General features: G+C 44.8%; 1 protein-coding gene across 3 annotated transcripts in view; it reads left to right on the forward strand.

Annotated features, from left to right (window-relative positions):
* The window catches only part of svep1 (sushi, von Willebrand factor type A, EGF and pentraxin domain containing 1), a 72,318-nt gene that overhangs the window by 9,120 nt on the left and 45,955 nt on the right, over window positions 1-17,243 (forward strand). For all 3 annotated transcript variants that reach the window (XM_076028301.1, XM_076028302.1, XM_076028300.1), the window contains 2 exons: window positions 11,058-11,313; window positions 12,483-12,659. In XM_076028301.1, the coding sequence (XP_075884416.1) occupies window positions 11,058-11,313; window positions 12,483-12,659 (433 nt within the window). The remainder of the gene's footprint in view (window positions 1-11,057; window positions 11,314-12,482; window positions 12,660-17,243) is intronic.

Here is a 17,243-nt window from a genome sequence, read left to right on the forward strand (position 1 = left end):
TCAAATGTCACCAAAAGTTTTTATGCTGTCATGAGGCGGTTTTTTAGACGTATCGATATAGAGATATATCGCAAAAGTGTCATGGAAAGACTTTTTTCGCATTTACGCGTCACCAGACATGGTCATGTGACCAGTTCACTTCAAGTGAAAAGGAGGACACAGAATATTTTTCACAAGTAATCAAAGAGAAAAATAAAACAACCGTTCCTTACAGCAAACAAACGTAAACGGACGAGATTTTACGAGAATTACAGCTTATGCGCTTGACACCATTCAATGGAAACAGCTGCAAATCGAAATTGTACTTTGTCAAAATTTTAGAAATATCGCTTTTATTTTGCTAAAAACTGTAATGGAAACGCATGTAACAATGAAACGGATATCAAATATTTTCCACAGAGGCAGGGGGCCTGACTCTCGACCTCTGAGCATGTAGAAGAGACACCCAACGGCCTCCTCGCTCTGCATTGTCACACAGACACAAGCTGGTGTGATCCAGCTGATTTCAAATAAACGGAACTAAGGCAGAAATTAGACATGAAACATAAACACGGTTTTCTTTTTGGTTCATACAACCTACGGCAGGCCGATCCCTAATTTTTCCTGCCAACTGTCACCAAGTGCTGATTACTCCAAACCCTTTGAATCCTCTGACGGCTGCATAGCTGTGAAGAGGTGTTGACAGAAGGCCAGTTAAGGCAAAGATATGCAGGCTGAGAGGTCAGTGGAGTTCAGCACTTGTGTCCATGCAGTGTAGAAAAGCGCACCAGAAGCTGGAGGTGCTATTCTGCAGAGTGCTCGAACTTCGGATAGACGGTAACATCAGACAGAAATTTATCCTTTTAGAGGAGAGATTTGTTAGAGATGTTCCATATATGAAAGGGAAACCCCTCTGCTTGACAGCAGACACCCAGCACTGCCAATTCGAACGTCACCGCTTTCCTCTCCCCACAAAGACTTCCTGAGCATCCTGCTGCCATCTGTATTCACTCTGAAGCAGCCCGAGTAGTGGCCACATCCCTCAGCCATCCTCGCTGGCCTTCCTTTCCCCTTCTCTCACGTTGTTTTAAGAGCTTGGAAATATCATTTCATCTGACAGCACCAATTCAAAATGGAGAATTGGTCTGGAGCCTTTTTCATAGGTGTTTCATTTCACTGGCACGTCCAAGTCACATAGACAAAACTGTTTCTGCATGCGTATAAGACGACATGCAACCAGTGGGATGAACCAGGGCCGTGAAGCGGCGTGACGGCCGGCCGAGATTCGACCAACTGAGTCGTAATGATGTGGAAGAGTGGCTCTCCTGCGCTCCCCAAGAAGTCATCGCTTGAATAGCTGCAAAGAGCCGGAATGATTTTCATTCAAGGAACCGTGTTTTGAATGGAATCCATGCCGTCCACTCAACCGTCCACTTCATCCCAACTGTGGGGAGTTATGGATGTGGCTGAGCCAGAAATAATTTAGGAAAACCCACGTTCAGATTTCACCATTGCTCAAGGAGTACAACAGCATCTTCACGTAGTGCTGGATATATTTAGTGTGTTTCCCTTTATATGCCATTTGGGACCCATTTTCACATCTCTTCACTGAGCCCAGGAACTCTGTGGAGAAGTTCTGTTGAATAACAATGCAAATAAGTCAATAAAGATAACACTAGATATCTAAAAACGTGTACTGTGCTTAGCCCGTCATTCACAGCGTCCTGCAAAAAGAATCCTAAAGGGTGGTGATGACACAAACTAAGTTTGTATCATAGCCCTTTGTGACATTGCAACGGCCCGATTTTCAAAACTCAGCATGCACTTTTTAAAGAGTGTAGCTAAAAGTCAACTTTGCATCAGATGGAACCTTCAAATCCGCTGTAGACGATGTTGTTAGTTTATCGCTCTCTGGAGATCTTTCTCTGCAGTGTGCAGACAGACTATTTGTGTTCTGCAAAAGTTTAGCTCACATTGCCAAAAGCCTTGCAAACGAGTGGCATTACTTCTGACATGTTGGCTCCTGCAAGAGCTGCCGAATTTGTTTTCTTTGCCATCATTTAGTCTGCTGTTCAGATCCCATCGCTTACCTCACACCATTTTCCTCAGTGCAAGGTGACCTGAGCTTGCATTGTTTCCTCTCTGCGTATGCTGCGTCAATGTCCTCCAGTATTTGTTGGCTCGGACGCTGCCAGGAGTCTCCCCCTTGGCCTCGGTTGGGAGCTGCTGCGGTGGAATCACTGGGCGTCACTTCAGGCCAAAACCAGTGGCTGCCGTCGGAGGCAGAATGACGGATGAAAATGATTGAGGCCGGTGGAAACATCAGCTTGCGTCCGCGCTGCTTTGGCGCGTCATGACGTGAATTTAATAGCGTCGGATAGATGTGACCGTTTCATGTGAAGGGTCTGGCGCACGTATTGAAAAGCAGAGTGAAATGGTGTTTGCTTTAGGGAAGGAGAACAACCAGATTCTTTACTTTGTCCTTACCGCAACCGGTCTCAGGAACGCACACGCTGCCAAGCGTCTGGTGGAAACAACTGTGGTTACGTGGTTACCGATGGACTTTCTGCCTGTCTGCACCTTCTGCTATAAGGTGCGCTTTGGGCTACGGGTAAATGTGTGAAAAACTGGAAGAGGAAATGGCAAATGTTTCACCCCTTCTCTTCGCTTAAATTTTCTTTCAGGTGATTCTCCCTCTACTTGCAGCACTAAAGCTAACAGGGGGACAGGGGATATGCATGTTTTAGTTTGCTCAGGCCTATTTCTTAAAAGTCTCACCCCATGAAGTGAAGTTTTATTGTAATACATACAGAAAAGTGGACATTGAGTCAAATTGCTGGATCTTCACATGAGTTTTCATAGACAGGACCATGCAATTAGCCTTTATGGCACCTCCAACTGCGAGGAAACTGCTACATTGCCCATAACCAAAAATGTTGAAATTCTGGAAGCTTTTATGTAGTGTGACTGTTTTTCTAACAGAGGGAAAAATCTGCCAGTGGCTTCAACATCAAATCTGTTTCCACCCATGAAAAATTAGTGCTTAAAAATTAGACCTTGATCTGTAATTACTTTGTCCAATTTGACCAATTTTTTTGGAGAATCCCAGTCTGCGTTTGTACTTTCCGATATCTTTTCCAGATTACAAGTGGAGCAGAAATTACACATAATGTCATAAATACATAAAATCACTGCCATCGCTGTCCACCTCCTACTCAAAACATTGAATCATCGGTAAAGATCGGTGATACACCGATACAACTGTTTAATCAACAGAACTCCTCGAACCACCACTTAGCATTTTTCTGCATTCTTCTTATCTACTCATTAGGATTTTGGGTCATGCAACTTGACTGAAACTAAAATATTACCACCTACATGCTGAAAAAAGTGCTTACAGCTCTTTTCTACACACGTATACACACTCTTTCCTACTCACATCATGCTATTTCTTTTAACCTCACACTCTGTTTTTTCCATTCACACACACACACAGACATAGACACACACACACACACACAGACACACACACACACACACACACACACACACACACACACACACACCAGGCTGCTGCTGTCAGCAACACCTATCAATTGCTAAGCGGTATTTTAAGTTGGAGGAAATCTGTGCGTCTGCTTGTGTGTGTGTGTGTGTGTGTGTGTGTGTGTGTGTGTGTGTGTGTGTGTGTGTGTGTGTGTGTGCTGAGAGAAAGTGATAAATGGAGGCAGTGAGGGGGGTTGGGTGTTGAGGCGGAGAGGTACAGAGTGAAAGCTGGACCTAAGCAGTGAGGAGGCATTGAGGAATAGTACTCTGTCAGCAGGGTCAAAGGTCAGGGAGGCATCGGCGAGGACAGGAAGCGTCAGCAGCTTCAGTAACCTGCGCTTGAATTCCAGGATTAACCACGAATATCATTAAAAAAGAAAACCTACTGGAAAAAGGAGTTCACGCCAGGCCACTTTGGAAACTTTTGCTCTTTTGAAAATCAGCTTTAAATTCTCGACCAATGCTGATGACTTATTTTACTTTTTGAAGGATGTTAACCTGAAGGATATTAACCTGATTTGCTGTCTGGAAAGGCACTTACTTTACCTGAAAAGTGGATTTGGTTGCTCTTGAAACCACAATTTTGGATATTTTTGTAGTTTTTAAGTATTGACTTTACCTTTACTTACTTTACTTTACCTTTAATATTGACACCAAATGGGAAGAGGTTGTTCATTATAGATAGCTCCTGAAGATGAGCTGTCCACAAACTAAAATCTTTTTAGTAATTCCGACTATACTGAATGGGATGTTTTTCAGTACCTTTCCCTGTTTACTGTTGGGTATAATTACTTTTATTACCACTATTAAAACACTCGGATTAATTGCCGGATCACTCAGACTTCAAACATATGACTTTGTTCTCGGCCGTCAAGCACGGCGTCCTACACTGGCACCTACGGCAACCCAAACTATTTGAGAAAGCCAGTTGTGGCAAACTAAATGACATGTTTTTATGGGCTAAGGCCTGTAGGTCTATTAGTAAACCGCCTGCTATGTTGTGGCAGGAGTTTGAAAGTGTCACATTCCGTTGGGTTGTTTTCATCATGGTGAGAGTGCGTGCGCGCGCGTGCCTGTCTGACTGACTGTACGTCTGCATCTGCATGAGCGCACGTCTTCTCCCGTCTACCTACACTTTTTTTTTCTGTGGAAGGAGGTGTCGTGACTGAAGGGTGTTGTTCAGCCTCACAGGCTTAAAACACCAGATTCACACGCTCCCATGCAGCGGCAGAATGTGCGACCGCCTTCCAACTTTTCTCAGGACTTGTTTTTGTGCAATGACACGAGTGGATTTCTGCAGAAATCCATGGTCCACTTCTCCTGGAAACAATAATACTGCCAAATGTGTGACCTCCCAGTTTGCTCTTCCTCTTCGCGTATCCGGAACAATGAGGAGAATCAATAAATCGAAAGCTCCCCGTGAGTTCGTGCAACAAACACTGATGCCTCTCCAAATTCCCGGCTCGACGCAGGAAATCTCCCCCTCCGCCCCGGCGCCAAGACAAACAAACCCCTCAGGAGAACGAGCAGAGGAGGACCATGTGGAAGAAATGCAACTACAGCAACAACAGTCAACACAACAAAAGGAAAATGCTGCGTCTGTCTCGGCGCTGCGGTCGGAGCTGAGATGCATTTTGGTTGCAGCCAGCGAACAGTCCCCAAAACGTTTTCCCGCGTGTAAGCACTTTCATCGCACCATTCTGGAGTCGGGAGGCCTGCTGCTCCACCGCACTGTTGTTTTTATTTATTTGAGAATTAAAGCTTGGCTTCCCAGCCGTTCGCCCTGTGCTGCAGCACCGCCGTCGTCTTGAGACGTGAACGTGTTGCATACGCCCCTCACGCCTGCTTCTGGTGTTATTCTGTTGAAGGTGTGCTTTATTCCACGCAAAGGTGAATTTAGACAGAAACAGAGTGCACTGTTTCTGGGTTTTATGAATGCAACAGCACAATGTAAGGAAGGACACCTCGTAAGCATTGTCCACCAGACATTCCTTACAGTTTTGTATGGCTGCTTTAAATACACTGGATATGTTTTTATATAGCAAATACTAATTTACTCTGTAAATACAGAACACAAAGGCACAGTGCAAAGCCACTTCAAGTCCAACATCAGTCGCTGGCCTTCAGCCTCGAGCTGCTTTTGTTATTCCGCCTCCCACTCCATCAAACCAGCCCTCCCCCATCCAATTACCCAGAATGGCGTGTCCAGTTGGTGTGCAGTCAAGGCTCAATCCCACTTACAAGACATGGAGACCATTTTGCAGGGATAAGTGAATGCTGGACAGCTTTTTTCCTCAATCACACAGTGGGATTTACCCTTTCACTTTCTCCTCCTCCTCCTCCTGGTTTCTAGGACTCGTTGAGTTTGATGAATGGTGTTGTGACAGAGAACGTCAAGCTCACATACAGCCGCTCCAGACTACTGTGTCTGCCAATTACCTGACTGTCCACGCTCTCTTCTCACACACTTTGGAGGCACGTCTCCGTAAAAAAAAAAAAAAAACTCTGCTCAGCTTGGAGCTCGTTCTGTAAACTGGCTGCAGCAAAGACTTTAAAATCAGCAGGTAGTGGTTGCAAAGTCGGTAGTGGCCAAAATAAGAACATTTTTCCTGTAATGACTTTCCGGTTTAGCCTTCCCTAAAATTTTGCCAGGCTTCACCCGAGACAGGTTTACAATTATCTATGTGGTCTGGAGGTGTGGTTTTGTGAATATTCACCATGATTGATGAAGGAAACTCCTTCAAATATATTCTTGCTCTTTCTGTCTGGTGCACCTATTGTGATTAAAATAGAATTTAACTAATGAAAAAAACAACCAGCACAATGTGGAAACATTTAAGTCATTTTATTCATTGTGTTAAAGCTGAAAATGACTTGTGATCTAATTGAACTCTTTGTTCTGCAACGTCCTCTTGAATCAAAGAAAGTCCTGGGTTATTAAACTTTATTGTTTCCAGTCAGAAGCATCTCGGCAAATAAAAAAAAAACAAGTGTTTATACACGTCACAAACAAACAACAAAAAAAGCTCAAAATGTGTGTGGCATCAGGGGCCGTGGAACAGTGTTGCTTTTAGCAGGAAGTGCTCTTGAAAAGTGTCCTGGTTTATCTCAAATATCCAAAGCATGTGTCCCTGAGCTGTTGCTCAATACGAGCAAAGTTGAGTCTACTGTCTGTAATTGTGTGTGCGTGTTGTTATGTGGGGCCCCTGCGGACTTATTGTTGCTTTTCTTACCACCAGGGCCAAAAGCAGATAGGCTGTCAAAACACTCACTTCCCCAGCAATGGACAGACAGCCTTCTGGACACATGCATCTTGGGAACAGAATTTTTTGTTGTTGAATCAATTATTATAGAATGCCTGAAAATGTTGTTGTTGTTGGGTTGTTGTTTTTTTACAAAGGTGTTGCCGAGAATGTGACAGGAAGCTGAAAATGATAAGGTGTGACAAATGATTTTGCAATGACCACTTATTAAGTCACACATTAATCTTTAATCTTTAATTAATCTTTGGAGGTCAGAGCGATTTGATGTTTTAACCTGTTTTTCTTCAAAAAGTGCTTTTTAAAACAGAATTGTGAATTTAGGAGTTAAACGTGATTTGTCCAGATATGAGCATTCTCTGATGGAACCAATAGGTGGGAGTCCCAAACCACATTGTCGCTGTGACACATACACTGTTTACTGCAGCGGGAAAAAAACTTTCCATTCAGAAGTATAATGGGATTCGTTGATCTGTTCAGGTTCAGCATTGTGCTGTAACCTTGAACGCTCCACTGTGAGGTGTTGTTTGCCTCCTTGTAGCTTCAAGAGAGGAAAGAAACCTGATCTCTTCTGGAGCCAGGTTACCTCAGACTCTGATCAAAGTCACCGGAGGCGCTGACAGAAGGCCAGGAGTGTGTATTGCTGTGTGCAAGTGTGTGTGTGCGTGAACTTGCAGGGGGTCCTCATTTAACATTCATAATTGCTGCCATGCATATATAAGCCCTTGATTAACAGCTGGGGTGCATTGGCACCACGGTCTGGCCCCGGAGACGTGGAAGGAAAAAAGCTTTCCTCGCATCCCGCTGCCAAATGCAATGAGGTGTTTACTTTTGAAGTTTGATCGCGCACCCACATCTGCTCGGAGACGTTGCCGGGTCCAGGTCTTTTCTCATCAGGCTGAAGGTTTTAACTCCAGAATGTTCATTGACAGTGGTGAAAATGGACATGGTTGCATTATGGTAGCCATTCAAACCAGGTTGGAGAAAAATAATCGGTGCCTTCAGCTGTGAATGTTTCTTGATTGAATCCTTACTACTTTTTCAGTTTTGTTCACACTGTACCACAGATGTGAAGTTGTTGTCTGATGTGGAGCGCACAACTCTGTTGCATCTCGCCATAGGTGGAGGCGTTTTGGCGCTCTGTTTACCCTTCCTAACACTAATCCCTGCAGGCCCGCCGGCCTCCTCACTATCACTGCTGTTTTGACTCTCAACCAGACACTCCAACTGTCCCATAGCTCACGGCTTATTATCTGCTCTTTGGGTTCTCGCCGGCACACAAGTGTCAGCCAAGTTTCTAATTGAATAATGTGGGGATTTGGAGTGTACAAAGAGGCTGGATGCTGTTGCAATATAGTGTGCTTTCGACAAGATGACAAGGTTAAGCTGTCTTTATATCTGTTGGGAAGGAGACTGTTGTGATCTCTGGAAATCAGCCCGTTGTGACGATGCCGCTTCGTTTGATGACAACGTCCTCAGCAAGGGATTGGCCCTGCCAAACTAAGACCGATATTTCTAAAATTTCTTCAAAGTACAAGTGTGATTTGCAGGTGTTTCCATTGAATGGTTTGATGTGCATAAGCTGTAATTCTGCGAAAATCTCGACTTGCGAGACCTCACTTTGAGGAGGATGGAGTTGTTTTTGCCCTTCACGAGCCTGAAGAGGGTTAAAAAATGCATCAGCTTTTTTTAAATCTCTTTTTCTGATGTAATTTCTGTATTCATTAATGTAAGGTGACTTAAGGCTTGCCTCCACCAACTAGCTACCAGCTCCCAGTCAAAACTGGCCGTATAAAGTGAAAATGTGTTCTTTCTTCCCTCAGTCTCCTCTGGCCTCACATCTCCTAATTACTTTTAGTGCGAAATTCTCTTCTTATGATGTCAGATGATGAATTTTACATGATTGAAGGAAAATTTGGCCTGTTCGCTATAAAGGATGAGAACTCCGAACTGTCCGCCTGCCAATATGGAAAGTAGAGAGCTGGACGTTGCTTCCCAGAATATAAACAAAAGACTGCCATCTTTCATCAACGCACAGCTGAGTTTCACACTGCGGGAAGCAGGAGGCAATTTTCAAGCCCATACAAAAGGAGTAAAAGGGCCATCAAGCCCACACTATTGCTGAGGATGAGGAGCCAAAGGCGGCTTGAGCTGGTGTGACCCGATGATGATGTTGATGAAGGGGGCCATCCAATTGAATTGAAAGAAAATTATATTTTCTGAAGTCTCTGTCCTGGAATAGCAATGTACACTGTATCTTCTCAGTCAGGGGCATTGTGTGTTACATTGCATCCTATCTTTCTATCTTTGCACCAGGTATGGACATGCGGGTGTCAGAGACGTATTTTAGATGTGAAAACCTTGAAATACCAATCCAGATATCTCTTTTTACATTAAAAAAGATGAAACTCGTGTTGGCTGTGGTTTGTCAACCAGCCAGAGTGCTCTATTGCAACAGTGCGGAAATAAGACTGGAAATAAGTGGGTGTGTCTTTGGAAAGCAGCAACCGCATTGCATTCTGGTAGTTGTAGATTGTCTTTGCTGTGAGCCAAAAAAAAAAATGTTTTTTACATTTTTTTTCCAGGCGAAAAAGCATTGATTAAAAAAACATGTTTCACTTTTACAATAGTCTGATCACTCAGTTTCATTTGACATTGAACTTGTTTTTGCAGCAAAGTGCTCCCTCAGACTCCCTAAACAGCAGGATTCTTCTAATTCTACCACGGGCCGCCCTTTCTTACTGTCTGGAAGCTGCCTTCATGTCAGTAACTCCACCCAATCACATGGCCGGTGCAGAAATGACCTCAAGCCAGCAGCCAACAGTTGTGCAAACGCCCATTAAAAGAAGACCAAAAATCAGTCTGATATGCACAGGCAGCTGTGTAGTGTACATGATCTTTAGCACACCGTTGCTGTACTTTAGCATGGGAGCGAAGACACGAAGCCTTGGAGTCCTGCAGACTCCAGCTGGAGGAGGCGGCCGGCTGACGAGATGTGCTGCTCTGGCGATGAAACCATCTCTTCCTCTCTCTGCCTCTACGCTCCTCCTTCCTCCCTCTGCAATGTGCCTGTGTAATTACGCTGCTCCTGTTGGAGTCGCTTGAAGTTTCGCCAGTTAGCCAATAAAGAGCAGAGCTCTTCTCCTCCGGGAGAGGCTACACCCTCCCATGTCTGTCATGTCTTAGGAAACACATTATAAACAATGTTTGTTTATCTCTTGTGTATCTTTTTTTTCCTCTGATTACTTATGATTAATTTTGACCTTTCTGGGGTGTCTCCATTTATCACTTCACTTCACTATGTGGCGGTTTTAATCATTTTTCAAAATACTTATGTGACATCCCTTCGCTCTGTCAGCTTGGCCTGACGCCAGCCATTGGTCTTTTCCTTTTTATTTTTCGGCGCTGCAGTAGAAAGTAAAGATATGTTCCTTCAAGTTTAATGCCCCGTCTAATTGTATGTGGTTGATTGTAAACGCTGGCTAAAGTTAGTTTTTTTGGGGCAAATGTAGCCAGTGTCTCAAGGCGGATGCAGGAGTCCGGTCGCTGGGGTGGTTTTCAACCACCGGCGAGCAGCTGCTTCGTCCGTAGAAGGAATAATTACCATTGTACATCTCTGGTCCTCCTTCTTCTCGGCCTGCCCGCCTCGCTTTGCCTGATGTCGGGTTTTGAAGAACCCCAGAATTGAAGGTTGTTTTTAGTGGTTGCCGGTGACGTTTCTTCAATTTAGTCAAGTCACCCAAGCAGGAATTTTGTTGGCTCTGGCAGGAGAAACGAGGAGAACTTTGCAGTTGTATTTTTACAAAGTGTACCAGGGTAACTTTTTTTTTGGATGGTCAGTCAGCTTCATGCTTCATGAGTCTTTTTGAAAGGTCACTTCCTCCACAAAAAAACAAAAACAAATTCTGATAATAAATTGTGTATCTTGCCTGTCTCTGGACTCCTCTTAACTTATTTGGTGAAAGTACTATCAGCTCTTAGAATAAGCCCTTTGTGATGTCACAGAGAACACTAGCTGCATTTCCATTACAATTTTTCACAAAATAAAAGCGATACTTCCAAAATTTTGACAAAGTACGATTGAGATTTTCAGGTGTTTCCATTGAATAGTGCATGGGAGCATAAGCCGAAATTTAGATTTTTGTGCAATTCTCGGGGTAATGGAAACGCAGCTAGTGATACCTCCCCTAGGTTGTATTTCCACCTTCAGTCAGGTGTTCATTCCGCCCTCTGAGCTACATTTTGCCAACTCACGTTTTCTTCCTCTGACAGCAAATCCTGCGCCACTCCCGCACCAACGCCTCCAAAGCCATTTTCCTCATCACCGACGGCTACTCCAATGGTGGGGACCCTCGGCCTGTGGCGGCGGCCCTGAGGGAGCGCGGCGTGGAGATCTTCACCCTGGGCATCTGGCAGGGCAACATCAGGGAGCTGCACGACATGGCCTCGCAGCCCAAGGAGCAGCACTGCTACCTGGTGCACAACTTTGCCGAGTTCGAGGCCTTGGCTCGCCGAGCGCTGCACGAAGGTACGAAACAGCCCAGGGTGACTTACTGGGCTTTTATGTCTGGTGCTTGAAGAGAAAGTTTTCCCGAGCGAGTCTCTTTCAGAACAACGCGTCCTTCGTTTTACAGCCTGAACGACTTGACCCGTGACAATATGTCCAGTCGGAGGCATGTTACCCTGATGAAATTGAGCCTACTTTAAAAAGATGGTGGATAATGTTTTAAAGATTTGAGGGCAGTAATGTCACTCTGTCCCCTCTGTCATGTGCTGCCAGCAGTCATTAAGCTGCACTTCCTCACAGACGGGACAGGCGGTGGAAGCGTTCCCACACTGCGAAGGGGAACTTCCACCGATTTGGTGAAAAAGTGGATTCCAATTGGGGCTTTAAAGAAACCGCATCACCATAAAGTGTCACAGTGGGATACTGAGCCGAGCATGTGCGGAGTAATATATTGCAAAGCCTTTTCAAACTGTGTATATGAACTCTCGCACAGGGTGCCTGAAGCCCCAGACAGAAGGCTCAGCAATGAAACTCAGGATTAGATCGTGAGAATGAATGATGACACGTGCCAAATCATCTTTGCCCCCCTCCCGCCCACTCCGAGTCAGCCTCAAAGCACTCAGCCGTCCAGATATGGGGCCACATGTTGAGCCACTTTCACTTGCTATGAATCAGATGGCAGAAAATTACAGCAGACGTCTCTCTTTTTCTTTTTTTAAAAACTCTCACAGGACCAGAAGGATGAGAGAAAAAAAAGTAGAGCAGAAATAAAATTTACGCTTTCCTGAAGTTCAGCATCAAAACCAGATTTGGCCTCAGTTCCGAGTCATTTCTGTTCCAAAGTGACTCGGCTGTGATTTCTGTTCCAGTGTAAGTGACTAATGTGTTTTTAGAGTTAGTTCAAGAGCGACATAAGATGATACTGTCTCAATGTGAATGTGAGGCTCTTCACTTGGACATTTTTGTGGTCAAGGTGTTTCTAATTCCGTTCACTGATGTCTCGATGTGAGGCAACTGTGGAAAACACATCAGTGTTCAGCCGTTGACACAGTTTTCAGAGCCGCTGGTCGGGCCAAACACTTTATAGTCACGCTAACGGTCGAGGAGGGATTTCCCCGGCATGAACGATGCAATCAGGTGTTCCCCTCTCACCCTGCTCCTGCGTCTCTCCACTTGTCCTCCGTCCTCAGACCTCCCCACCGGCAGCTACGTCCAGGACGACCCGGCCCGCTGCTCCTCGCTGTGTGAAGCGGGCCGAGACTGCTGCGACGTGATGGCGAGCTGCAAGTGCGGCACGCACACGGGACAGTACGACTGCGTCTGCGAGAAGGGCTACTACGGCAAGGGCCTGCAGCACGAGTGCACAGGTAGGTCACATTGCAGCTCGCTATTTTTGTTTTCTTTCCCCTCTCGCAGTGTTTTCAGAAAGTCCACCCCATTCACCCCCCTTGATTCTGCTTATATTTGCAGTATGAGTGATGAAATAGTCTGGAAATAATTGCAATGCAGGCTTTCTAGTCAGCGCTGAATGGACTCTTTTTGTCAGAGTTTTGTTAGAGCATTTGGCCCGAAACACTGGCAGCCTGCAGCAACTTTTACTGCTGTCTGCCCGCTCAGAACTAGTTATGCAACAAGTTAGCTGGTGCAGAATCATCCACCAGAATGATTTTTCATTTGCAGTCTGACTGGCAAGAATATGTAAAGTTTATAAAATCCTCGATTTTTGACAAGAGTTTTCTTTTTTCTTTGTTTTCTTGATGGTATTTCACTGACATTTGTGACTCCACCAATTTTAGAGCCGTTTGGCAGCTGCTGACTCTTCGCATAAATGTAGAAAAGTAGCCTGCCCACCACATAGTGATCTGCCAACAGGGAAGAGCAGCGTGGATAAGCCTCGTGTCTCCTTCACCTGCCTTTCTGCTGGCCACTCTAGGATGTCGCTATCTTCAGCAAATACTCTCCCTGCTGGCCCTCATTTAAGAACATATATTTATATAACATATTTTATATATTTATTGCATATAATATGCAATGCTACAACCATCTTTAAGGCTAAAAGCAGCTGCATTGTGTGTCTAGAGTCCAACTGAGTCATTTTCATTCTACTTCTTTCTGCCACAAAACTAAACAATCATTTTCCAGAGGAGAAAGCACAGAAATTCACACACATACGCTCTGTCTTTGACAATTCTTTAGCCATTTTCTGTGTTTTTTTTAATGTTCTCGACCTCTTGCTTTGATTAATGAGTGCCGCGCCACACTTATTTCGTTTTGCCGGAGCCTGTTGCTAAATATCCATCTCCCCTTGAAGGCAGTCAAGTCAAACACTGAGCCAGCAGCCCGGGAAAATGGCACATTTATTTTTTTCTTAATTATCCCTCTCTCTGCTCCATTTAGCCTCCAAGTTAAACAGTTAGTCCGTTACGCAGGTGGTCTCCCTCGTTACAGCGCAAGGATTGAGGGTTGATGCGTTATTTTTGCGGAACATGTTATCGCCAAACTTGCGGGGGAAGGTCTCAGTCAGTGTGATTGTTGGTTGGTGGAGAGGCTGACGGATGTACTGGCTGGTGTGAGTGTGTTAAAACTTCGATGCGGACATTGTGCACCTTTGAGTTGAATTTTCAATGAGCCACTTCCAACAACAGGACACAATGGACCACAGTCCTAATTTTATATGCCTACTTGTTTATAATCCAGAATTAGATAACAGGCAGTGAGAAAGAAATAAAACCCCGTCAGAGTGAAATAGTTCAGACCAGCGTTCAAAGTGCTTGGAGCAGAAAAAAAAGAAGAAAGAAAGCAGCAGAGGGGAAGAGAATTTTTAAAGTGAGAGCCAAGAAAGAAGGTCACTGGGGTCATCGTGCCAGAAATCACGTCTGTCTAATTCCCCTCAGATGTGGGCCGAGTCTGGAGCCTCGCTCTGCTTATTAATCTGTTCTAATGCTTTAATTAACAGCAGAGGACATACTGCAGCGTTGGCTCGGTCTTCGCTGGAAGGGCGGGAGGAAGGAAGGAAGGAAGGCAGGAATGAAGGAATGTAGGAAAGAAGGAAGGAAGGACACTACGAGGCGCTGTGGCCACTCGTGACGGCTGCTTGTCATATTTGCTTTTCATTCGGTCATCAAACTTTGAAACACACTCACTGGTGTGACGAGCTTCTCTGTGCTGCTGAAGCTGTGAAGCTGCTGAAGCTGCTGTTGTGGGCACGTTTTGGCAGGCTGAGTTGCTGCTAGCCTTGTTTTCATCTCTCTGTGTTGGTTCTCTCCAGCGGCGGCGGGTGTGTTTGTGAACACTGCATATATTGAAGCACTTCATTTCCCTGTAACTCGCCGGACACTTTGAAGTAGCCGTGGCTCCAGAACCAATTAGAATTGCAGCAGAGGCGGCACAAAATCAGGAATCTGACAAATCAACACGACAAGCCCTTGCTGTTTTCAGAGCAATTTGCCTTCTTGCTTTAATATTCTGTTGCTTTAACCTTAATAGGCTTGGCTGAACTAAAGGTGTTTTGCAAAACACGGCTACAACGTTCAGCTTGGGCACTGCCAGGGCCGTTGAGTGGCAGACAGAAACGGTCCTGCACCGCTGGAGTTCGATGTTGCATAAAGTTTTCATTTCGTTCCTTGCCAAAGCTCAGCTTCATGTGGGTTCTTTCACATGATGTTTTTTTCAAGACCGAGACTTTTAAAGACGTTTTGATTCACTCTCGGACATTTTGTTCTCACGTTTAACAAACCATGATACATCTGAAAGTGATACGGCCAAACCTCTGGCTTGTTGGTGGATCGTTATCATCGCCAGCCCCGAGAGATTCTCTTAGAAAAACCCAATCCCTCCAGCACACAGCCGTATTGTTTATGAGTCCGCCGACAGCCAAGTGAAACAGCCTCTTCTACAAAACTCAAACAGAATCCCGGCAGAGGACGAACCCAGTTCTTCCTGCTCTAAGACGGCACATCGTCCTTCTTCATACAGTAACCTCAGGGTGCCACTATATGCACCATGGGAGGATGCCTGGGGGGGGGGGGGGGGGTTGAGTGAAGAAAAGTGTCAGGGTGCAGAAGAAGATGAACATGTTTCCCTCAGTGTTGGCCTCAGTCTTTGTTCTCAGGACAAGAGAGACACAAGATGTTGGACAAAATATTTGCAGAGTGATGACAAGATGTAAAGAAGTGGTTTGAAGAGCAAATGGTCACCACTGGGTTTGACACAGTCAACCTTAATCGTCCGAGTCAGTAAAAAATACCCCAAACCTTGCTTGAATCGCACTGCTATTTTAATCCATGTTTTTATTGCAATTTCAGGCAGTTTCACTATACTACTGACAAACTCCTGGTATGCAGTGACGTTACTGAATGTTCCTTTTAGGGCAGATTCCTGTAAAACCGTTTACTTGTCATAAAATGAAACTACCACTAAAATAATGACTCAAAACTCATTTTTCTGTTACAGATTTGACTTCAACATAGGAAAATAGTTTTCTTTAGATTTTTACCAAATGGCACTTAAAGAGCTCATAAGGTCCGTGTTTTCACATTTTCTTTACTTTTCGTCCTGGGCTCCAGTGCAGCATCCCAACATAATTATCAAGGGGGGGGGAAAGCATTTAGCCTCCTGTTTACAGCCTCCTGCATCACAGCTGGTTTTAGTTTCCGGCTTAAAATGATGCAATGTTGGACCTTCCACATGTTTGGAAGGGGACAAAGTCAGGGAAGCACAAGGTGGTCTCCAAGGGGGTGGAGACCAGACTGGTGGTGGTGTCATTGACCTGGTGAAGGTCTCAACGGGTTGATCCCAAGGACTGTCTGTTCTTGCCCCCTCTTTCTAAAAAATGTGGAGCATTCTAAAGAAGTCAAGTATGGAGTTTTCTCAGTCCTGTGGCAGTTCATAGAAAACAGATTATTTGTAAAAAAAAAAAAAAAAAAAAGAAAAGAAAAGAAAACATTGGCAAAGTGAAGTAGAAGGATTACGTTAGGGCAACTGCTATTTGTTCTTGGGATCCAGTGACCCTAATTTAACCCTTCTACTTTAAGATAACCTGGATGACTGAGAACCTTCACAGACACATTGGCAAGATGATGTTTGCATCAGATGGAACATTTAAGATAAGAGAGAGTTGCTCACCAGAAACCTGGTGGTGCCAAAAGATCCTCCCTGGAAGAATTGCACAAGTGTTTTGTTGGTGAAGGCCCCACGATCCCCCAGCAGAGATGTGCAGCCACAATGTCCGTTGCCTTGACCCTGAACGGAACACATTTGTCTGTCTGGATTGTTCATTTCCGTCTGCTTCGCTCCAAGCACAAGATCAAATGCAGAAATGCATCTGCAAGTTTTTTCCCCCCTAATGTTAATGACTGAACAGTCTGTGCTCAGCAGTAGAGTGGGACATAAATTGAATGCGATGATAAGAGGGGTTGAGGAATTTGTTACAAGCTCAGGATGATAATGGAAAGTGTTGGAATGAAAGGAGTGTGTTGGAATTATTATTTTATCTTCTCCCTTCACTCTCTGCCCTCACCTCCCTGGACCCACGTCTCCAAAACAAATAATGAACTTGTAGATGAATAATAATAGAACGGTACATTTGTTATCGTCAGTTATCTGCACAGTCTTGGTTACACTGGCATACACAAGCGTACAATATTCCACGCTGGGATTGACACAAATGCTGAGCCGGCGTGTTTTTCTGGCGTGCGTTTTGCGTGCACTAACTTCTGACTCATTTAAACACAGCACACTAGAGGCCATCTGACACATGCCAGATGCCGGATATGTTGATCTCACCTGAGAGAGTGCAGACGCCACATCCTGTGATGGATTACAATAGAGAGTTGCACAATTGATATTGTGACAAATCCTTCAGTTTTTAGCTCCTCTTTTATTGCCTTGACGTAATTTGGCACGACGAAGAAGTCGGGTTCAGATCCGTTCTCCTTGTTTGTGTGTCTTGT

This window comes from Nelusetta ayraudi, unplaced genomic scaffold, assembly GCF_046127955.1.
Source record: "Nelusetta ayraudi isolate G7.1 ecotype Tasmania unplaced genomic scaffold, CSIRO-AGI_Nayr_v1 ptg000022l, whole genome shotgun sequence".
Lineage (NCBI taxonomy): Eukaryota > Metazoa > Chordata > Actinopteri > Tetraodontiformes > Monacanthidae > Nelusetta > Nelusetta ayraudi.